The sequence below is a fragment of the Gymnoscopelus microlampas genome (genome assembly GCF_963454915.1).
Source record: "Gymnoscopelus microlampas genome assembly, chromosome: 6".
NCBI lineage: Eukaryota > Metazoa > Chordata > Actinopteri > Myctophiformes > Myctophidae > Gymnoscopelus > Gymnoscopelus microlampas.
Genome location: NC_139943.1, coordinates 14427275 through 14451680, shown reverse-complemented (window position 1 = coordinate 14451680; position 24406 = coordinate 14427275). Strand labels below are relative to the sequence as shown.

The window sequence follows — 24406 nt, the reverse complement described above, 5'->3', positions numbered from 1 at the left end:
ACCAGCGTCTCTCTCCTCCTGCAGCCATAGAGCCTGTCAGAGGATGACAAATGGACAGAGTGCTTTTTGCTGAGAGACGTCCCAACAGGCAGCTAGACTGGGGGTCAGGTAATCATATACATACAGACCAGCATAGCTCTGTTGTAGTGGGAGAAAACAGTAACGTGTATCTGCAATTTTCTTTTTAAAAGGAAAGAATAAAGACATTAATAAACTAATGCCTGTGTATTCTGTTTTTTTTTTCTATTAGCGTCTTTTAAAGTACCTATAAGAGATCATTAACCTTGCTCAAGATGCCTGATGACAATACAGTACAAACACACAAACACACACACACAAATCAAAGTTGTTTTCTGAAACAGTAGCCTAATTTATGCTTAGTCATAGCGTATGCTCACCCAAAAAAAGAAAAGATTTTCAGATACGTCATTATGACAAAGCTTAAGGTGCTTTGGATGGAGTAGTCTTAAATTTAGGAACTGATCAACTGATTGTGGAATTCAGTGCTTTTCGGCAAGCAACACCGTCATACTACGGCGTAGGCCTATAATGAGTCTGTAAAGGACCGTGAAGGACAGTCAGCCACTGCAGCCTCACTGTGCCCCCTCTCTCTCTCTATCTCTCTCTCTATCTCTCTCCTGCATGCTGGCTGCAGTCCTGGAGGAAAGCTGGATTTCAGCATTTTAAAAACCTACGCTGTATTTCATCGTACAGCTGTGTCGCGGGCCGAAAATAGACAATCTACAAGCTCACTACCCCACGCGTTGTGAGCTTGTAGATCGGTTATAGATAGACATAGATAGATATGTGTCTATCTCCTGCTTGCCCTCATTTAACAACATCAGACCTGGGTCAAATAAATATTTGTAAACACGGGTGATTGGGTGGATGATTCTTTTTTTTCCATACAACACAAAGGAAAACAAAACGAGTTCCATTGAGTCACAAGGAAGACACATTTGAAAGACAAATTAGGCTATTATAATAACATATAGCCTAATAGCCTAAGCATAACATGAAACATGAAAACAATAACTGTCATTCTAGTATAAACCACGCTTAGCATTACTGTCATGGACATTACCTATATCATCCCTTCTCCCTCACGCCCCAAAGAGGCCATATTATGGTAATGAGCATGAATATGCAGCCTCAGCATTGCAAGCAGATCAATAACTTAATCATTCGTTTGAGGCAACACTGTTTGTCACAGAGCACTTAACAATTAGTTCTAGCATGCTTTTAGGCAATATGTTCACCAGTCTTTCCGATTAAGTGTTCCAGTTAAGCTAAATATATTTGCTCCCAAGCATAGCTGTATATGTAAGCATTATATACAATATATATATGTATATGTATACGTATACTATGCATATATACGTGTGTGTGTATATATATACATATATTTATATAGGATGTGATATATATGTATACACACACACATACATACAGTATATCATCTGTAGGAAGGCTGGCTGTCCTTCACGGTTCATTACTGACTGACTCATAGGCCTACCCCATAGTGACGCTTGCCAAAAAACACTGATCTCCAAGATCAGTAGATCAGCGCCTAAATGTAAGACCCTGTACTAATACGTGTACATAAATATATATGTAGCCTATATTTAAACCCTACCTGAATGTGTGTGTTGGTCCAGATACACTCTCAGCAGCAGAGCCCCACACACATACCTCCCCCTCCCATTGTGTTGTGTTGTTGCTGACTCATTGTCAGTGCCCCAGAATCTGCTGCCAGTCTGCATTATTCACATACTCACCTTCCCTCTGCTAGTGCCACCTCAGCACCTGAGCATGCCATGGCCCTCCGAGTTGGAGGCAGCGGGTGGCTCCAGCCCCCGACCTCTGGCCATATGTGCCGGACACCTCCCCCTAGTGTCCTGGGGGAGGAGGGGGGTATATGTTACACCCAGATGAGCAGTGTGCCCTGAGGTAACATTTGGCCAACAAGGTTGGTTTCACGTCCTGGGTTATTTATTGCACATGAGAAACGCTATATTCCAAATGAAGTGTGAACATGACCGTCGGCCCTCTGGTACCGTGTCTGCAGGTTTCTAGGTCTGCCTGGTGCAAGTAGTCTTCCTCATGCAACGTTACACAGCTAAAAGGGAAAGAGTGCCCGACTTATACTTGGCTGACTGTGCGCCATGTCGCACACCGAAAAGAGCAGATCTACAAGCTCACAACACGTCGCACTGCGACAACGTGGCAGGCGGTTTAATGTCTAATAAAGATTTGAGCATATGTTCATATTTGAGTGTCGCAAATGATCTCTCTCCTGCTTCCTTTCTTGTCAGAGGTCATGGAGGACATAAAGCTCTCCCCTGCTGCAGGTACAGTAGCGACTGCTGCATTGGCCTGGAACACAGAACTGAGCTGCAACAAGAGTGACTGCATGAAACATACTCCTCTACACACACACACACACACATACACACACACACGCCAGTACACCGCTGACAGCATGATTTGCTACATATATCCAATTAAGAAATGTGAATTTTAAGATCTCGGGATTCATATCCAAACATAGATTTGACACCATCAACTAATGCACTTGCCTTTGAAAATCATATGGGATCTTAACAGGGAAGCTGACGCTGCATATGTGAAGGACTCATTTTGATATTCTCTGCAAGCTCATGTGTACTAGATGGGAGTTTGACTGCAGAGCTTTATCACTGACAGAGAAGTGATCTGCCCCCTAGTGGAAGAAATCCAAATAACAAGCTGAACAAAACAGACTTTTAGCTTAGAAATTTCAAAAGTAGTTATGATTTATATATATACAGATGTGCCACTTCAAAACTTCACACGTTACTGTTCTTTCCCTGAAAGTCCCCTGAAATTGCATGTTTTTCCTCCCTTTTCTGCCCTTAAAATCCACTGTTTTGCCCCTGAAAAGAAGTTGTCACTACACCCCCCCATTTTTCCCTTCAACAGACATCCATATACATGAGAACAAAAGAATGTGTTGAAGAAGGTGTCAGACTCATTATGAGGCGAAAGGTGATTTGACCAGTTGCTCAAATTAATTAGCATCATAAAAGCAGTGATCATCAAAATAATTCACCATTTTAAATGCCCTTCTTTGTCCCTCTTATTTCCCTGGGAATCCCCTGAAAATTTACTGTCTTGGCGATGGCAGGACATGTGAAGTTTTGAAGTGGCACATCTGTATATACACACTAGTTACCAATGACTAAATAGGTACTGCATTTTTGTCATTTAGGCCATGGGTTAAAAAAACACCAATGAGGGTATATGAAGAGACAAAAGAGCCAACAACCAAACCAAGAGTTTTAACTTTTAATTAAGATTTGTTGTTTCCAGACCTGCAGAGGACAGTTCATTTCCTTTAAGCGCCTTGATTTGTTTTTCTCAAAATCGTGTTAAAACCCAATGCAGGACCCAATGTGTTCGGTTTGTTTCTCCAAGATGAGCTTGTTCATCTGGTGAATACTGTTTAATAAGGGGTTACAGCAGGGGGTGAGAGAGAGGAGAGAGAGAGAGAGACAGGGAGAGAGAGAAAGAGAGAGTGATAGAGAGAGAGGGAGAGAGAGAGAGAACACGGATCAGAGTTAAGACTTCACCAAAGAAAAAGCCTGTGATAGGTGGTTTTCATGACTCCTTGAATCACTTCTACAGTACTTTGTAATGTCTTGCAGCACCTTCCTTTACATTGTGCACTCACATACAACTTCCGATGTTACATTATTCAGATATTTCTCTTTACAGGTGCATCCCCCCCAAGCCATCATGATGACACTATTCCCCTTCCAATCACTCTGGTTCCTTTCTCTCGTCTCTTCACGTTAAGGCCTCGTTTAAGCCCTCGTGGGTTGAACGTTAACCCTATTGCTACCCTCAGTTAATATGCTCTCCAGTCTATTTGCTGTATCTAAGTCATTCCACAACCATGCTGCTGGCTGTCCAAGTCAGGGCTACCTACTGTAGGTGCCACACAGTGGCACTTTTAGTATTTTGTATAGCCCTAGTGCTCAGGATGTGCCACAAACTCCCAAAGCCCTGGCTCCCTGCGGTTAGGCAACGCTCCATCCTCTGATACAGAGGTTCAGCGAGAAAAAAAACAACAGAAAATCTTCCCTCTATAGGGATGGGCCGCAGGGAGCCCTCTCCACTAAAGGGAAGTTGGGCCAAGTGGCGTCTCAGGCGAGCCATTTGTCTCTACCTAAGAAGGAACCCATGCATAGCCTGTGCCCTCAACTCCCCTTGCATCGTCTAGTTTCTCTCGCTAGCCAATTAGCAAAGTTAGCTTCTTTAAGAAAAAAAAGCCTTTTTTCATAGAGGCAAGTGTCAAAACTTGCCATCTCTCTCGCGCGCATACGCTTGCTCACCTCTCTCTATTCGTAACCATCGTGGGGAACTTTGCTGCGAGGGTTAACCGTTTCACAGTCTCCTGTTTCAGTGGGGAGGATGAGGGTCTTTGGGACAAAGCTTCAAGAGCAGATTCACAGCTTGCTTCATTCCTCAAAAAAGGTAATTGTGACTTCAACGACTTCAAACCATTATATTTTGTTCATGCTTAAATCATCTGAATCATTAGTTGCTTAAAAAGACCTCACTTTAGCTAATTCTGTTTCTTTGCAGTTTCTCACTCCTCCTGATTAGACGGTTTTATTTTTGCACGCCAGTTAGCTACATGATTCCAAACATTTCAACATGATTCCGAACATTTCAACCTCGCACCCAGAATTTGGTGATGATGGTCTAAGGACTGGTGATGGTAGGAGACATAAAAGGGTACTGTGCCACGAACGAACAAAACCCAGAAAACAAACAGGCCTTCAGAGTCGACAAAAGAGGAAGGACAAAGGGGGGCGGGGTTTGGGGGAGAAAGCTTCTTTGTTATTTTTGTTAATAATTTTCATAATCTGCAGATTGGTGCATATTGCGTCAGGGGAGGGGAGAGCAGAGATGGGGTATTTGGGTGGGCGAACGGGGTGGTTTCGGGGTATACAGTGGTGGTGGAGGGTAAAGAGGATTGGGCGTCTGCTGTAAGTCTGTGTGTGTACGTGTGCGTTTCCTAGTGGCGGTCCACGGCGGCGCTCTGTAGCAGCTCTGTGGCGGGCTGGCCAGCAGGTCTGAAGGCCGTCTGGAAGCCTGGGGGGGGTGTGTGGAACTGACTGGCGGGATTGGCCGTGGGTGGGGGCAGGTAGGGGGCCCAGCCGCCCGCGGCTCTGTGGTGGGAGAGGGGGAGGTGGGCGTCGAGTAGACTGGCGTGGTGGGGCTGTGGGGGGGCTGCCGCTGTATTTGCGGGACCGTCCATCTCTGTGAGGGCCTGCAGTGACTTGAGCCAGTGTGGTGGGTTGTCATCTTGGAGACAGTCTAAACTGTTGCCTGCCGAGGCAGGGATACCTGGAGAGGAGCAAGATGGTGGTGAGAGAAAGAGAGAGAGAGAGAGAGTGAGAGAGAGAGGAGAAACTGTCCGGCTGAGCGAGCAGCTAACAAAACAGTACTGGAAGGTTGATGTATGGTCACAGTCAGCTATGCTATTTTGTGTTAACTCCTAATTTTGTGATTGCCGAAATCATTCACAAAAAAGGTTGTGAATGTCATAAAATATTAGTTTTTCGGTGTGAACCCATCTCACAAGACATTATGTACTGTATAATACTCATGTTGCTGACTAATCCAAATGCAATCGCCTAGCTATAAATACATTTTAAACAAGACTAGGCAAGCCTATGTACTGCAAGTCAGACAGACAGACACGGATACACACCAGCGGGATTAGAGCTCTCAACTGAGCTCAGAAATGCGTTATCACCGATTGTCAAGAACAAGCCTACAAAAGGCAATACGAATGTGAACTAATGTTTATTTCATGTCTCGAAGTATAAACTACTGCAGAGCGACAGATTATTTTACCTGGGTTACACCTTCTGACATTTATACTTGAATATTATCAGACATTAAATAACGGCTCATCTAGCCCAGTAGATCGCAAATCTTTTCAGGCTGTGACCTAAAAAAGAATATTTTAACTGGGGACTGGGAATGTAGGAGTTGTTGAGGCATTCAATTTTGTTTGACTCGGTTCCACAGATAAATATTGTTAAAATAGCCGATCTACAAGCTCACAACGCCTCGCAAGAGAGCTTGTATTTTAAAACATTTGGCCAATGTTTGACCAGTTTTTAATAGTATAGTTTGTCTTTTTCTTTGAGGTATAAAAAAGGTCTAAAAAATCATTAAATTGTCACTTCACTGTCATCTGGGGACCCCCCCAATACCACGTGGGGACCCCCAACCCACAGGTTGAAAGCCACTTATGTAGCCTACCAGACTGGTATCATTAAATCCCGCGAATGTTTCAGCGCGACCGCCAGAAATACCACTTGTAGTGATAGCAAGCTCAGGAATGGATGTATTAATGCTCAGGCAGGTAGGCAAAAGGCTAGAATAAAGATACAAAGTATTCATCAATGATGTCACAGTGTTTAACCCATTCAATCCGGGAACGCATCAGTGTCATTTTAAGATTTCTTTGGCTATTAAAAAATTGCAGATATTCAAGCTTATAGCGTGGTAGATCTAAAAATCACGAAAATGTTTGCAAATCAATAAAAAAAAAATATACACACACACACACACACACACACACATTTTGGATTTAGAAGACAGGACAGGAAGCAGCAACAGGAAGCAGGAAGCAGCAACACAGTAGCATGGGTGGTGGCCAATCAGTAGCGTTGTTCCGATACCGATACCAGTATCGGTATCGGATAAGGTGCCAATACTGCCTAAAATGCACCCCGTTTTCACATAGCCAAAGTGCAGGAAGTATATTGGAAATTTTGAAATTCATCTCATGTGAAAACGGCCACTGATGTTGTGTGGCGGAACTTTCGGCGGATGTTAATGCTAGAAATGCCTGCGTGTGCCAGCTCAAAGCATAATGGGATGAGGGAGAGAGAGAGAGTGTCACATAATGCACGCCGCAGGCGAGAGAGAAAAAAAGGAAAACCTGTCCACTTTCACTTTCTTTGGACGGCCACGAACAAGTATCAACAAATAGCTTCAACTAGATTCCTGGAGGCTACCCCAGCTTTCCCACCGGATCGTGGTAACTTCAACTTGGCGACGCCCCTAGTCACTGCGTCGTTTAGGTTCAAGATTACTCCTATGGAAAGGCTTTCATATATTAATTGACTTAAAATGGATAAAGTTTATGTTGTTTATAGTATAAGCAATTTAGTATAGGTAAGGTTTTGCCCACTAATGTTACCAATATCTGGTCTGGCCCAAGGACTAGCTGTTTTACCCATGATACAATTTGTAACATACATAAAAATAACCTACTAAAAAGTAGCCTAATAGATTATTAGTAAAGGATCTGACTTCACTGTAGTAGCCTTTTCATAAATTATATTTGTACTTAGGCTGTCGTGAAAGTTTATATTTAGAAAAACAAAAGTAGAAGTAGTTGTGAATTTGCCAGTAGAAATTTCTACTGGCAAATTCCTTTATCCTCATAAGCGCTAATGCACGCTGTTTTTGCCAGGTTTTATTTTTGTCGTCTCTCATAAGAGAGCGTCCATTGTCCTTCAACAACACAGACGTCTGCCCAAGCCCGGTGGCAAAAGCGGGTGCGATTCCTGTAGCTGGCAGCGAAATTTCAGAATAAAACCCCCCATGATGACTAGACAATAGATTTTATTTTGGAATTCATGTATCTCCTCTTTTCACCGACAGCCGGCGCAGAAAACACACACACACACACAAATTCCACGCTCCGTTGTCTGCTCCTTTCTTGCCATATCGTTGATTTAACGATATGATTTAATAAGTGGCCGTTAAAAAAAAAGAACAAGCAAGAAGAACAAGGTTAAGTTGACACTTCAAGATAGTTATATGTAGTTTTGGACATGAGAAAGCTAGCTAGAAACAGATCTGCCAAGTCCACCTGTTAACCCTGTGATAATGAATGATTGCAAGAGAGAAAGATTATGATTAGAAAACAGGTCGCTTAATCCTCTGTTCTTTTGATTGATTAAAGTTAGTCTTGCGTGCTTACAGTCACCTCTCGCGCAAGTATAAAGTTCCATCCCATTAGAAAATAAACAAATGAAAACAGCAGCTTATCAGGCAATACCAGAACTTTTGCAGCCAAGGAGGGCATGTGAAAACGGCCTCTCCCATTGCCAGTCCAGCAAGTTATGCTAATTATTTTGCTGGGAAATTCTGGTACTGCAGTGAAAAAGTCAGTCTATGGGTATGCCATTCCAATACCATGTAATTTATCACATGATGATATTTCATTTACAGTCATCAATTATTTTGCACTACTGTTTTATACTCATACTGTATTATTTATATGATTATTTTACTATTTATTCCTAGATCAGTGGTTCTCAAACTTTTACATTTTATTTTAAGGACCCCATAACTCTGAGAGTGTACAAATGGACCCGTAAAAGGTCCATTTGGTTCCATTTGTACACTCTCGGAGTTACAGACATATAAGGGTCCATTTGGAACCCCCTCAAGGAACTCAGATGGTCCCTGGACGCCACTTTGAGAACCACTGTCCTATATTCTTTTTAAATTACACACTGGTATCGGATCGGTACTCGGTATCGACAGATACGCAAGTTATAGGTATCTGAATCGATATCAGGAAGGAAAATTTGTATTGTTACTCTACCAATTAGACTGTTGCATGTGACTGGGTAGCAACCTCATAGCAACCATTTCCTCTATGGAAACTCAAATATTATTAACAACCCCTTTCCATTGTGCAGTAGCTAACCCTAACCTCACAAAAACTATGCCTAAACCTGCCTAACCTTTACATCACACTAAAATTTGTCGGAACATGCTTAGCAATCAAAATAAATCAATAAAAAAGCACACCCACAATGTTTTTTTTTTAAATGTATCCCTAAACTTAGCATTTTTTAAAAACATTTTAAATTGCTCCATCATGGTTTTGTATGCTATTTGAGCCTGGCCCCACCCCCTGTCCCCTTCCTGACAGAAAGTCAATCAGAGGCAGGTATGGCGGGATGCTTTAGAGAATGAGGGTGTAGACTACATCTTCCGTCATTGATCCCATGACCCATAACAAAATCGATTCTCCGGTTCTAGGCTGCACAGAAGGTGGGGAACTCTTTCTTATTTGTTTCTCAAGCCCTAAGGTACATAAATGAAAATGGGTAGTATTCACCTTTAAACCTTTGTAAATGTATTTAATTCTCATTATTTATGACAATATGTGGCGATATTTAACGGTCAATATCTAAATCATGGGTGTCATCACTCTACCTGTGATGATAGCTGGGTCCATCCAGCTGGCTGTGCCGTCCCAGCTGAGGCTGTGCGAGATACCTGCCGGTCCTCCTGGCCCGCCGATGTGGTTAACACTGTTGGAGGATGAGGACGATGAGGAGGACGAGGAGTTTGGAAGGCCCCCAAAGTTGATGTTGATGTTGGGAAGCAGAGCTCTCAGGCCGTCCTGCCATTCTTTCACATTTAAGCCGTCTATAGAAGCACTGTTTTCTGCAGAGAAAGGCAAGGAGAAGGGTAAACCACTTTTTTGGGCATGTCATTACAGGTGAAACGTTTCATCATCCTACTATAAATATACTAAATCTCTGTACGTCTGTAGTTTACAGATCGACTTCAAACTGGACACACGTGGCCGGGGGCCCAAAGGAGAGCAGTGCAGCGTCAAGTCGGTCAGATAGGCGGTTGTCCAGAACCGAGGGTTCTGACAGATATCCCCATGTATGGAGATCTAGTTGTCCAAAACCGCCGGTGCCGATCTGACAAATATGCCTGTATATGGGCCTGACCGACTTCAAACTCGGCGTGCGTAACGCCGCGGACCCGAGGGTGTGATGCGCCGAGTGGGAAGTCGTTCGGATCAGCGGATCACGAAAAAATATCGACAAAAGAGAAAACTGGAATACCCGGATGTCATCACTATGATTTCTTAGTATTGACATCATAGACTAGCCTATACTCCAGATTTGGCATTTGGGCATGCCTAACACAGAACTCCATATATGGGCATAGTGACACAGATAACACTTATTTTAACAAATAAACATCACTTACTGCACCTTTCAAATGTTTCAAAAATAGTGAAAATAGCAGATCTACAAGCTCACAAAGCATGCAACGTGTTGTGAGCTTGTAGATCGGCTATTAGTATAACATAGGGCTTAAAGGGAGATTAAACCCTAGGCTGATTTAGTAGTTTCTTTTCCAGTTCAGGTTGAAAAAAATAGCAGGGTAAAAAAACATGTCAGGCTGTATTCAAGGCAGCTGCAGCTAATCAAAGCTCTACTATTTAACTTTGTTTTAGTGATTACTAATTATTTTGTCCAATATGTATGGTAGAGTATATTAATACCATATAATATTGTACAATTGGGGTGGTTGCATTTGGTCTCCCTGCTCTTCTATTGAGACATTTAGATCCCGTGTCTGGTTTGACACAACTGGTTGACTAGTGATACTTCCTGAAGGTCCAAATTCTATTTCTCCCCTGAGCAAGCAGGCTTTAGTAGCTCAGTGGTCAAAATTTCAGCACTTGCGCAGCAAAGTTATAGAAAGTAGCTTTAAATAAGGGTGTGTTGGCGACTGTCTATGTGCGCACATTGGCTCTGGGCACAACTAAATCTAACGCACACATTATTCATTTTATTAGCTGCAGCTGTGTTGCTTACTGTTATACACACCCTTTTCTTATATACCTCTATTGAGTTTTTTTTTATCATTCTTATGCACTGTAATTTTTCTGTTGTGTTTCTGCTTTTCATTTTTATTTTGGACGTTTTCAAAGGTCCTAGTATGATGTGTTTATTATTATACTCTCTCTCTCTTGATGTCTTCATGCTTGATGTTTTATGTAAAGCAGTGAGCACTACGAATTGATTTGTTGAAATGTGGTACACTAATAAATGTGCCTTGCTTTACTAGCCCGCCATGTTTTTAAGCTGCTGAACTGGAAAACGAACTACAAAATCAGCCTGGAGCTTCATCCCCTTTAAAGTGGTTATGGGTCAGTCTCCCAAGTTGGTTTGTTCGCCAACTTGTGGCCAGACAGGGAACTGAATCTGCATTCAGGTTGTGTTTCATTCCCCTGCGAGTGTGAGGGCAATCAAAGTACATCAAAACAAGCCAGGCTGGGCCTTTACTTGCTTGCCACATGTGTGTTTTGACATTCAATACTCTGGTGTGCCATGATGGATTAGCTTGTGTGTGCACTGTATAAAAGGTTGTTAATTGATTAACACAGTGAAGTGCGGATCCAGCGGTGCTGGTACCTGAGATGGGGATGCCTCCCAGTCCTGTGCTGTGCTGAGGGGGCAGATTTAGGTCCAGGAAATTACTGTGTGAAGAGGCGCTGGACGAGTGGTTCAAGTGCGTGAGGTTATTGCATGAGGGGATCGCCATCCAGGGGTGTCTGGACCCCTGCTGCTGCTGCTGCTGCTGATGATGATGACTGCCCTGGCTGTTGTGACTGCCGGGGAAGCTGAAGGAGCTATAGACTCTGTGGTGAAGGGGGAGGCGTGGGGGGCCACGCAAGTTGAAGGCGCCGTTGGGGTTCATGTTGGGGGGCAGCAGGCTGGGGCCGAGGTGGTGGAACCCTGGAGACAGAGGGCTCTGGTCCTGCACCGACAGCTCCTTCTCGATCAGATCGGCCAGCGCCTTGCGGGTGACGTCGAAGGGGTCGAAACCCAGGTCGTCGTCCTGCTGTTTGGTGGAGGAGCCGAAGCCAAAGGCCGCCTGCCAGTCTGTGGAGGATGCCACTGGTATTGTGTCTGAGAGGAGAGAGGAGGCCTTAAGCATTATTTCAGTACAATAAGTCCAACAACAGAATAAGCATCCTCAGTATAAATGCTGTGCCCACATCAAAAGCTACCGATGGCAGTGGTTAAAAGCCACAGTCCTGGGACGATGGTAATCAATCAACAAATATACCGCTGATACCAGAATGAAGATATCACATTTTAGCCTGCTTGACACGAGAGCAGTGTTTTCCAAACTTTCTGTGTCATAGATACACCAAAAGGGAAAGTCAAAATCTCATAACACGTGTTATCACACTTGTCACTCTGTACATGTTAATGTTAATTTGCTAATGCCAAATAAAGTTTGACCACTTACCATGTGACGCATTGATAACTTGTAGGTGCAAACTTTGGAAGTCAATCATAGCCAATCGGAATGGAATATAAAAAGAATCTGACTGATACATCTTGATCACTTGACTCCGGAGATAATGTATACCGATTTGTGTGAGTTTTTATTACAAAATCTGTAGTAGTAAAAAGTGTGAGAAGAAAATGCTAAATGGCAGAAAATCTAGTCTGGCACAAATGACGAGGGCCTACATTGCATCATGATCCAAAGACTCCAGGAGGAAAGGAATCGATTGAATAACCTACTGTTTCAGGACAAAATTAGAAGTGACCTCTTATAGCACCACCATGAGGCCAATTTGACAAATTTGTTGACGGTTCTTCCTTGGCCTACTGGGAGTGTGCAAAATTTGAGGGAGTGTGCAAAATTTCACACCGGTCGGTCCAGGATGCCGCAGATTAGCTGTTCACAGGCTGACAGACAGATACGGCGAACTTAGGCTGTCCAGCCTGGCGAAGATAATACGTTAAAATTGTTACATTTTCACCAGTAACGACATACCCAAAATAGGGATGCCAGCTTGTAAGTGGTTAAAATGTATTTTTAGGGTAAAAAATGTGGTTCTGTATTGGGAAATGAGTGTGCACAAAGTATTGATATATGAAGAAATAAGTCTTAACTTTTTTTTATAGTTTGTATAGTATATTGCAATAATAATGTGTGGTTGTCACAAAAAAAGGCACACCTGGACCCGTCTCTCGTCGCTTGGGAACCACTGCACTTTTTCAGAGCACAGAAAAGAGGACTATCGTAACACGATGAAGAGATTTACAACAAAATCCCCCCCCCCCGTGCGTTAACAAGCACCAACATGGACACACCTGACGTGAAGAGGCTCTGTGGTTCGGGGGTCATGGGCCAGTCTGAGCTGCCGCCGCGGGGGGAGCTGGGGAAGGGGGGCAGGCCGGCAGGTAGCGGGTTGGGGTGTCTGAAGTTACTGTTGTCGGAGAAGAGCGACTGGGATTCCGCCGCCGCGCCCTCAAAGGGCGAGCGGGCGGTGAGGTCTGACACACTGATGGGGACCACCAGGCTGGGCTTGGTCAAGCCCGGAGGAGGGGATGGGGAGTCACTGTTCGATATCTGCATGGGAGGGATTGACAGAAGAGGAAAGAAAGAGAGAGCATGAAACCTTCATGAGAATCTTTCTCTTGACCACTTAAGATAAGGATAAGGATAATTCCTTTTAACAGGTCGTTCATGAAAGTCCTTGCGGTCTTGTTTCCAATGAGAACCTGTGAGCAATTAGGGGTTAAGAGTCTTGCTCAGGGACAAATTTCAATTCATCGACACATATGCTGACCTGGCCTGGAATCGAACCTGGGGCAACCAGGGCCTCTGGCTCCCTAGGTGGGCTCACTAACCACTCAGCTATGGCCGCCCCTAAGACCTACTTTACTTAATACTTTACATAAAATATGAATAAAAACATGACAAATTAACCCATTTAGATCTGAGACCGATTCTACACATGTCTTCTAAATCCTAACAGTTTTCTGAAAAACTATTGTTGCTATATCAGTGGTGCTCAAACTTTTTTCATGCAAGGACCCCCAAAATTAGGCCTATATGTATTTGGCCGCCAACCCCATCTCAAAATATTTTGTTCCAGAAGCAAAGAAAATGTAGATCTACAAGCTCATAGCGCAACACTCGGTGCCACGCTATGAGCTTGTATATCTGCTAATTTTTAATAGCCAAAGTATAACATTTGGATAAAGTGCGTTCCCGGTTTGAATGGGTTAACAAGGGAAGAAAATAAAAGGCCATTTGAGGCCTTCTTCCACTCCACTGAAGGACTTGTGCAATGGCAAGATGCCATTGTCTGAGAAGAGAGTCTAGTGTCCTAGTTAACTCTTATCTTGCATCAATTATTTCTGTCCATTTCTGTTATCCTCCGAAGATCTCAGATGCTACTAAATTCCTTTGGCAAAGCTTTTAGAAGAGTATTTTTTTTATTCTGTTCTGCTTGTACACCATTTAACAAACCCACCCACGATCACCTCTTAAGTTAGATTAAATCACAAAGACAAGTTAGTAGGTTTAGATATTATTTCTGTTACCTGTTGTAAAGTCTCTAACCCGTTCACCATACTGTGTGATTCTGGAGGTTTATCACTGGGACTGGAGAGACAAAGAAACAAACACGCATGCACACACAGTTAAGTATAAAGTGAGGAAAAATGCTATGAGAAATGATACCTTCAGAACGCTTCATGCACAGTTGTGGTTTGCAGTACCTGTTACTGTCACAGTTGGAGGAGAAGGGGGACAAGGCAGTACTCTGTCCCATCCCCAGCTCTGTATCCAGGCCATCTGAAGTAATGCCTTCCTGGTCTAGATAGCAGTCTAGCAGCAGAGGGGACTTGCGGTCGTCTGAAAGCCCGTTGGCCAATTTACCATGCCCCGACAGTGTCGGCCACCCGTCTTTACTGGTGCCGTTGTTGGTTCTGTAGCACAACGCAAGTTTCGTTCATAATTTGCATCGTGACAAAAACATCGAAACATAATTCATTTAGAAAACGATTGCAGATATGATGACCAAATTATTTACCAACCACAATGTGGTTGTGGAAAAACGGTTTGTGCTACCTACAGGAGAGACAATGGCGGCGGTGTGACAACAAAATGTGACTGTTCAGCTTCAGTTATGCGAGGAAGGAAACAAGACACAATCGTTTTATACCAAATTCAGTAAGTCATCTGATCTGATATCCCAAAATATAGTGTTCCTCTGCAGTGCTATATTTTTGAACGAATGATTGTAAAAGCATATTTCAATCATATCTCAAATAAAGCACTTCTACCGTCTATCGCCGCTCATTTAAAACCAAACCATGGGAGCAGTAGATCTTATAAATCAGGTCATGACTAAGCACTGTTTTTTTTAAATATATCTGCATCCAGCATCTTTAAAGTGTAACAGATGTAAGGTAAACCCCACTGGTGGAAACTTGCATTGCAATATCAGTAACAGTATCGATATCCGTCAATAAGACCACAGAAATAATTGGTTATTGGCCAAGATTTAAATTAATTAATAACGTGTGTAGGTTAGATAAAACAAAAACAAAAAATAAGCAGGAATTAAAGAAAGAAGAGTAACATACCTCTGTGTAGCGTTGGATTTACTCTTTGACTTCTCTGTTGCACATGTTGGGGGTTGTAGAAAGCTAGGGTTCATCTTATAGAGGTCTTGGAGAAGCTTCTGTTCGTACTCTTGGTGTTTCCCCGCCTAAACAGTACAAACGGTACATGGTCACTGACCATATTCACATGGTGGCCATTTTGTTCCCATGTTATACTTGAAAGGTGGCAAACCCCAACACCAAGGTTTTTTAAGAATGGCGATCAGTTTAAATATCTTTATTGTTCATTCATTTCAATTAATAAAGAATGAATAAAACCACACCGCTAAATGCCCAGGTGGAGTGAAGCTGCTTTTAATTCATTTAGACCTGAGGCCGATTTTAAAAACACCTTCTAAATCCTGACCTAAGTGTTCTGAAAAACTTGAAATATTTATTAAAAAATAGAAGATAAATGTATGTTGCTATATAATGTACATAGCAACAACAACACCCAAAAGTGGTTCCCAGATTGAAAGGTATAGTTACGTATAGGGGGTTCCCGGGCTGAATGGGTTAAATAGGAGTGGAGGAAAAATCTCATTAGGATGACAATCTGTATCGATTCTTTAATGCCAAGAATCACAATTCTTTTGACATTCTGGTAGCCTAAGCTACCTGAACTTTGATTGGTTGATGAAAGTTTTATAAATATCACAAGGAATCGCAACAAAAATCGCGGTCAAACCGAATCGGGAGGTCCCTGGTGATAACCTTCCCTACAAAATAAGAGAAGGAACAACCAACAGTGAAGAAGATGGCCTAAATGTATTACCTGCATTTCCTCTTTAGTAAAACTAGCTGCCTCGTCCCCCAACTCGTGTAGATACATACAATCTGGTTTGGGACACTGCATACTTTTGAGAAAGTAACTGCAGTATTTTGTTGTCCCTAAAGAAGCCTGTAAGACAGAATACAGAGATAATGGGTAAGTGAAAAAATGGCTTGATGTACTTTGTTGCGCGCAATGTCACTTAACTGAAACAGCCAATCGACAAGCTCACAACGTGTCGCAGCGCAACACGCTCTGAGCTTATAGATCTGCCATCTCTGGTGTGCGACACAACGCGCAAACAATTATAAGTATTAAGCAGTGTGGCTCATAACCAGATAATCCTGTGTCCTAAAAAAACATATTGAGACAAGCTTTCAAATGCAATCAGTCTGATTCTACGATGAATAAATCCTAACATTTGAATCAATAATTGACCTTCTTGAGCCATCAAATTGTATCATAAATTGCACGGCGCACCACATGTCAGTTCTTGAGTTAGAGCTGTAATACGGTATATGAAGTTTCATGGCCTTCTGTTGTGATTTGACAATGATACAGTGCATTGTTACTGTGTGGAAAGTGATACACACACACACACACACACACACAGAAGACAGCCTCATCACAATAGTTTTACATTCACTTCACGGCTCAAGTAACAAAAAGGAAACAAGCAAGGCAAAGTTACCAATAACCTCTGCTGCTGACAATATACAAAAGAACCACATCATCAAATATATACAAAGACAGGAAATCAAGCAAAAAGTAGTATGTTAAAACTCACCTTGAGTGTTCTACCATCAACAACCACATTGTTCACACACTGTATTGCTCGTAGGGCGTCTTCAGAGCGGATGTAAGTAACATAAGCACTTGCACTAGGCCCCTGTGAACGACAGAAAAAAAAATGATTCATCTAAGTGTACCCAGCAGCCAATATGATTTTCAGCCCTCAGCTAACACAGGACGCCTGTCCATCCCTTTTATTCCCCACGGCACTCTGGCCAACGCCCCAAGCGTCCTAGACCAGGGTCTTCAACAAGGGGTCCTCAGAGTTACTACATTAACCACTTGAACCCTAGCATCCCTATTCTGAGGGGAACGTTAGGCAAAAATAGCAGACTTCTTTGGCTGTTCAAAAATAGCAGATCTACAAGCTCACAGCACAGCATTGAGTGCTGCGCTATGAGCTTGTAGATCTGCAATTTGTTTTTTTAAATCGTGGAAAATGTGTGCAAATCTTTGAATATATACATTTCTTACAGCAAACATGTTTTATGTTATCTTTGCTTCTGGGGGGGTCCCTGGAACAAAATATTTTGAGGTGGGGGGGGGGGGGGGTCCGTGGCCAAATACATATCATTTGGGGGGTCATTGACATGGAAAAGTTGGAGCACCACTGATATAGCAACATACTGTTAGGATTTAGAAAACATTTTTAGATATGCATTTGTCCGCGGCCAAGTATTTGGCTGCGGACCCCCCCCATCTCAAAAATATTTTGTGCCGCGTTTTGAGCTTGCATATCTGCTATTTTTGAATAGCCAAAATATGAAATTTGGTTAGAGGTTAAAATGACTGTGATGCCCCTGGGGCGCAGCGTGGCGGTCCAGGCACCCTAGGCTGCAATGCCAGCATGACAGCGTGTTGCGAGTTCGAGTCCCGATCCCGACGACCTTTGTTGCGTGTCACTCCCCATCTCTCTCCCCATTTCCTGTCAGTCTACTGTACTATAAATAAAGGCATAACCCCCCCCCCCCCCCCAAAAAAAAAAGACTGACGCTATATTAATTAATTTTGCTGGGGACCACCTGGTACCCCCCCAGAGGCCCCCTGGGGGTCCCTGGACCCCACTTTGATAACCAATGGTTTAGACAGATGCTAGGTCTGATGTTTACCTGGTATCCTAGTTACTTTGTAGCACTTTTTCCTTTGCACTCTACTTACAAGACCATTTACCCTGCCGTTTGTTGACTCCTGCCATTTACTCTGATTACTTTGTAAGCCACTCTGGATAAGTGCATCTGCATAAATGCCTAAATGTTAAATTCTAGTCATATACTGGAAGACTGCAAACATCTTACCTGTGAACCAGCATATGATGTGCTGTTGTTAATGACCACTTTATGGATTTTCCCAAACTTCCCAAAGTACTCTGGCCTTTTTAGAACCTGTGTAGTGTGGGAAAAAAAGAGATACAATTTGTATTATAACAAAGTCTGTAAGTATGTATGTATCCTGACTGGATAGTCAGGATACACTGTGTATTCTTATAATCCTCCACACAAACAAACTTTATGCTTGAGGCCGACTGAAGGCTCCAGTGAAATGTTGACACTAATAGATTTTTACACATGCATTGCAAGTCATTTACTATTGAAGTGCTAAATGCTTTTACATCATATGTGGCTGTCAGATGAGGCTGATGATACCGACAACAAACAGCTTGCCAATGTCCCAATCACACACACTAGCAACAAAACGACGAGAGATAATACATGTCCAAATGTAAACGAAACCAGCAACAGATTCTCGCATGCTACTGTCAGTCAATTGTCAAACCGCCTTGGCTCTTGACTCACCTCGGGGTCTGCGAGCCGTTGCGAAAGACCCACGACAAACACCAGGTTCTTCTGGACCACTCTCACGCTGGCCAGGTGCTTGCGGTTCTCCGTCACCTTCTGCTTCTTCTCGTTCTGCTTCTGCTTCTTCTCGTTCTTTATCCTCTGGATCTCCTCCTGTGTCAGGGGCTTGTACACAGCAGGGTCCTCCGGGTACGGCTGGACAGAGCACAAACAACATTGGGAATCAAGGACATGGCACCCCCTTACCCTCGGGACTTGATCCACCCCTACACGCCTTCCCAAACAACATGGGAATCAAGGACATGACACCCCCTTACCTTCGGGACTTGATCCACCCCTACATGCCTTCCCAAACAACACGGGAATCAAGGACATGGCACCCCCTTAACTTCAGGACGCGATCCACCCCTACATCCCTTCCCACTTCCCTGAGTGAACTTATATCAGTTCACTCAGGCGATTGTTGCTCCCCTCCCTACGATACCCTGGCAAAAGTTCCAAGTGCCCTAGACTCTTGTTCTCCCTCCTGGCCTCAGACCAGGAGAGAGAAGTGGACAATGATGGGGGAGACTTCACATCGCCCCCTAGCACTCCTCATTCCTTTCATAATTTCTTGTCGCCTATTATTTTATTGTTTTAAGATGGTAGTTTACCAGCTGTTATACTATACAGATATATACATATTATTTAGATGGACAGTGCTTGACCACACATGCTAAGAACGTTATATAGATACATTTTCTAGGTTTTATGTTTACCTGGTTTCCTTATTTCCTACTTATTTCGTAGCATTTGTTTTCTTTTGCACTCTAGTCTATGTGACCATTTACCTCGTCATAATGTTGACTAGATTTCAGGCCCTTTACTTCTGTGACTCCGCCATCCACTGTGGGAGGGGGAAAACAACAAGGTGGTGGTACTCCACCATAGCTGGTAAACTCATCTAGATACACGAACATCTCCGTGATAACTTGTGTTGCTTTGCCCGCTACCATTGCCCTGAAATCATAACCACCCTTCAGAAGACCTGCAGGTCTCCTCATAACTTCTGCTCCTCACCTTTCTGCATGCAGGGCAGAGGCCGTTCTCGTCTGTGCGGATGCGGTGCCAGCAGAAGCGGCAGATCTGGTAGCCGCAGGTGCAGGGGAAGAAGTTGACGTCATCTATCTCCAGCGGCTCCATGCACAACGGGCACTCCATGGGGTCATCCTTCATCTCGGGGCTGTTGGACATCCTATGGCACGGCAAAGTGTGGATTCTGAAGCCGATCACAGAGCTACGGGCTGGAAACAAAAGTACAGGCAACACTGAAGCAGAGTAACGAAGGCCTAGCACAGAACAATCAAATATAAATCTGCTGTTGTCGAATAAAATCCCCTTAATTTATTTTCTTTATCCACATGAACCTTAATTTCCTTGTAAGCGAATAAAAATATTCGGCAAAATAGCAGCTAACAAAGAATAAACGGTTTAAGTGGTTAATTGGCTGGGTGGAATTTAAAGCCTTTGGGGAGAAAATGCATTAGAGCATCAAGGTCAACAATGTGACAATAAACTGTCAACAGAGACAAATGCAGTTCTCTCATGGGTCGTATACCTACATTCCAGACATATCAGTGATGCAACCCTCAATTAGACATAAAGGGGTGATGGCCAATAGCGATGCTGAAGCACGCAGGAGTTATCATCATCATGAATGCTCTGAGTAACAGAATCCATGGGGTTACCCGAGGATAAGCTGGCACAGACAACAATGCGAGCCGTGTCGATGCAACACTCACACAAAAAAATATGAGCTGCTGTGAGGTGAACACTAGGCTGGTGACTGATGACAGACTGATTTTTATGTGATGGCAGCAAAACTCCATGACAGTCAGTTAAGCCACACAATAACATCAACTACTGTAGACTATCATAGACATATTTTATCGAGTCTGACTTAAAAGTCAGACTCAGATAAAATACATCTATGATAGTCTTGATCCAAGGCTACAACTACTGTATGATGACAACAACAAGGAACTGTCAATAGCCCCCCAAACAGCTGTCAACATGAGCTAATAAACTAAGAAACCAGCCATGAAAGATGGCTTTGAGCCTCTCTGGGTTCTTTAACACGATGGATCTCTTGTCAAAGTGGTGTCTGGATCCCAGTAGATCCCAGTATGCTGGTAGCTGCTCTACAACACAATCTGACGGCAGATCATGACAGATGTCAGTGAAGCTGTGGTGGGGTTTAGCTAAGTGATAGAAGCCGGCTCTAAGTACCCAAAACACAAGTGCAACATCCATCCACCGTTAGAAAAACGCACACAGATTCATTATTAGATGTTACCGTATCAATCAGAAACACGTACCTCGCATGACAGCCGTTCTCGTCTGAATAATAACAAGTGACAGCTTGATTTGAGGCTAAACGGTTAGCATTTGGGAGGCATAGGCTTAACGCTAGCTGCTGCGGCCTAGTAGTACACAAGCTAACCTACAGTATAGTAAAGTAGTTAGCATGTTAGCTACCGGGTTCACTGTATAAACCACTGACATCAACGCTACTGATACAGCTGTGTTGGCTGGTGTACATTGATCACAGAGACACAGGCCACTTTCTCTACTTATCGCGGGCAGTTAAAAGCTACGTAGATATTAGCCCATATTAGCATTTTGTGCTAACGTTAACGTTACTTACCCTTAGCTTAGAGGATTCCACACCAAAGGGAGTCACACCAAACTGGGTGGGGACTGCTCTGCTTTAAGCCCAGTGCTGTCTGTTAATGTCCAAAGATTATAATATGAGTATAGTCCCTTAAGATGAAGTTAGGTTTATTGATTATGATGTGATTATTAAGAGCTCCAGGGATGTTTTTTCTTGTCTTGGTTATTGAGGAGACAGTTGACGCTCAAACCACCATCTTAGCTAGCTTTAAAGTAGGGAGGAGGGAATGGGGCAACTAGTCAATCATGTAACTGAGGCTGCGCCAAAAACGACCCGGTGCCTTGTGGGAAATGGAGTTTCTAGTTAAATATAAATGTAGGGGTTATTACCATAGACTAGAGTTATAAGGTTATTACAGTTACAGAGTTGCATGGGGTTCTAAATTTACTACAGTAAAAGTACAAAGGTATTGGTATCAAAATGTAACAAAAAGTACCGAAAGTAAAAGTAGGCCTACTCATTGTGCAGAATGTCCCATTTCACAAGTTAATAATGTATAAAAAAAATATTCTGCACACTGATGCGACGCATTGTGAGTTTGTAGATCTGCAATTTTCAAATGGCCAAAATATAAGGGCTGAATTGGTTAGTGTGTTTTGTATCGAAATCTACAAAGTAACTAGTAAATTAAGTTTTCATATAATTGTAGTGGAGTAAAAGTACAATATTTTGAGATGTAGAGGGGTAGAAGTATTGAAATTTGTAAATACTGAAGAAATACCTCAAGATTTTAAGTACATGTACTTACTTTACAACACTGCATATCATAACATACGCGCCTTTCCACGCGCCTTTCCACTTAAAGCGATAATCCGTGACTCACTTTAATGAATAAAACGGTATTTGAACTAATTACGTACGTATGGTATTGTTATTGCGTATGTTATAATATTACAATATAACTAAATAGCACGTGCAGTGGTTGAGGTGGCCTCCCTCCCTACTCTTCCATTGAGAAAGTTCTAGACCCTGGTGTCAGGAGGAGTCAGGACCCCGACTGGTTGATAATGTAAATAAATAAAGTTATTTGAAACAGATGGTGCACCGGATTGAACACTGGATCCCCCACATCTTTATTGAAGTGTGGACTTGTCAATCCCCTCCAGAAGCATTCCACTGACCCAGTGTCCTTTCCAAATCAGTGCTTTCCAAATAACTCTAAATTGAGATGTAAGCTTTACATACCATCATTGGTATCCAGACCTGAAAATGTATTTTCTGTTTACAAGAGCTGGAGAGACAGGCAGACCCCTGTTACTGAATAAACATTCTATAGCATTCTAAACATTCTAATTACTATAAGAATATAGAGATGTTTAAAACTAATTAAAAAAACTAAATCACTTACACCACATAGCAACAACATGGCTCAAGCTTCCCCATTGCATTTTATTTCTCATAGTTATTACATTTTCAATTATAGATTAAAATAATCTTGATAGAACTGAAATTGTTTTGGTTGCTTATGTTTATATGGTTCTGAAAATTGTTTTTCCTATATTCACTCAATCACTTGCCATCCTGGTGACAAATTTGAAGGCCAATATTTGTAACATTAGAAATATATAAAAAATGCATTACAAAGTAATTGTCAAAAAGTATTTTCCATTCAAGAAAGTTTCATTAAGTACATTAAGTTCTATTATTAATCCATCCACATGAAGCTGGGCTCAGGCCAGGGTTGATTATGGGCCTTACTGGGATCCACAGTGTCAAAGGTGAGAATGGGGGAAATGGGATGTGGTGATGCTAGGGACAGTCGTGCAGCCAGGAGACCCGTTCGAACACAGCGGTTGGTATCTCCACCCCGGAGAATCCCAGCCATCATACCACCGGCAAGACTGAGGACACAGAAGAATGACGGCTCGTCTTACTTTACAGGAAATTCATTGACAGAGGAAATGTAACCGCTTGGTATGTCATAATAAGGGGGACATTCGGCGAAAATAGGCGAAGATTCCCCCCTCTTCCCTTTTTTTTCTATGGATATAACAAAAACAATAGAACATCGCACAAAATTTCACGAAACGAAGTAGGCTACACAGACAACCCAGGTCTAGAGTCTAGGGTTTCAAGTGGTTACAACCACCAATTATGGTATATGAGCTGTTTGAACTTGTGTGAGATGTGTGTCATTGATTTAGTACCAAAAATAAAGAACAAAGTGTGTTCCTCATCAGTTCAATACGGGACACGTCTTTTAGTTTCCAAATAAGGGACGATGCCTTATCTCAAGGGCTGGCAACCCTACCCCCGGGGGACCCCGTTCAACGAAGTATATAGGGTTTAAGTGGTTAAAGAGAGCTTAAATTGATGTGGAGAAAGGAAGGTGATGGTGAGGCAAATAGCAGCACCTGTCACCGGCTCCCGAGACGTTCACGGTTTCTTCTGTGTTCACATGCAACGATGGGTAATGCACCGCACAAAGTCGACCCCTCTGGAAACACACATCATACATCTTCATCAGGCATAAATGTGTGTAAATGAATGAATATGAAGCAACATGTAACTGAGAAACTGTATACTTATCTCTGTCTCACTCTCTTTCTCACTCTCTATATAAAGTAAATTCTCCATCTATATAGTAAATACTGGATATACTAAATACTGTATATTATATTTATATATAGATACAGTATATATAAATAACACACACACACACACACACACACACACACACACACACACACACACACACACACACACACACACACACACACACACACACACACACACACACACACACACACACACACACACACATCTTATCATTCACAAACGTACTTTAACCCTTACCTTGTTGTGTTTCCTTGGCTGTAGATTGACAGATCCAGTGTCATGCTCCCCACACACCAACACTCCCTGGGCCCCCAGTGTGACCACCAGACAATGTAGATGCTCCAGCAGGGGGCGGGAGAGAGCCAGAGCACAGCTCAGTACTTCCTTCAAGGAGCTTGGCAGCACTGCCACCCCCAAAGCAAGAACACATCCTCATCGAGAGTATATAACT

The 24406-nt window shown here is 42.8% G+C and overlaps 2 protein-coding genes across 3 annotated transcripts in view; both read right to left on the bottom strand.

Moving 5' to 3' along the window:
* Positions 1 to 3313: 3313 nt before the first annotated feature.
* cnot4a (CCR4-NOT transcription complex, subunit 4a) lies at positions 3314 to 21603 on the bottom strand. Of its 2 annotated transcripts, XM_084060530.1 has the most exons (14): positions 21370 to 21603; positions 19743 to 19966; positions 18681 to 18878; positions 18183 to 18269; positions 16883 to 16984; positions 16099 to 16224; positions 15813 to 15830; positions 15306 to 15430; positions 14436 to 14645; positions 14259 to 14319; positions 13020 to 13278; positions 11319 to 11816; positions 9310 to 9543; positions 3314 to 5397 (listed from the first exon to the last, which is right to left on the bottom strand). In XM_084060530.1, the coding sequence occupies exons 2-14, from the start codon at positions 19914 to 19916 to the stop codon at positions 5066 to 5068; spliced, it is 2424 nt and encodes an 807-aa protein (XP_083916656.1). In that variant the 5' UTR covers positions 19917 to 19966; positions 21370 to 21603; the 3' UTR covers positions 3314 to 5065. The 2 variants fall into 2 exon arrangements, with proteins under 2 accessions (XP_083916656.1, XP_083916657.1); XM_084060531.1 differs by lacking the exon at positions 15813 to 15830.
* A 1226-nt stretch (positions 21604 to 22829) lies between these two features.
* LOC311047708 (uncharacterized protein) overlaps positions 22830 to 24406 on the bottom strand; it is a 43242-nt gene continuing 41665 nt past the window's right edge. Inside the window, exons 19-21 of the mRNA XM_084060523.1 lie at positions 24193 to 24359; positions 23751 to 23833; positions 22830 to 23237 (exon numbers count right to left, since the gene is read on the bottom strand). Of these exons, the coding sequence (XP_083916649.1) occupies positions 23042 to 23237; positions 23751 to 23833; positions 24193 to 24359 (446 nt within the window). The 3' untranslated portion in view covers positions 22830 to 23041. The remainder of the gene's footprint in view (positions 23238 to 23750; positions 23834 to 24192; positions 24360 to 24406) is intronic.

Bases quoted from the DNA above. Each gene is read 5' to 3' on its own strand.
- cnot4a (XM_084060530.1), bottom strand. From the start codon at position 19,916: ATGTCCAACAGCCCCGAGATGAAGGATGACCCCATGGAGTGCCCGTTG. The intron at 16,225-16,882 runs GTGAGTTTTAAC...TCTGTCTTACAG, and splicing joins TTGATGGTAGAACACTCAAG to GCTTCTTTAGGGACAACAAA. The intron at 13,279-14,258 runs GTAACAGAAATA...CCTCCCATGCAG, and splicing joins GGTTAGAGACTTTACAACAG to ATATCGAACAGTGACTCCCC.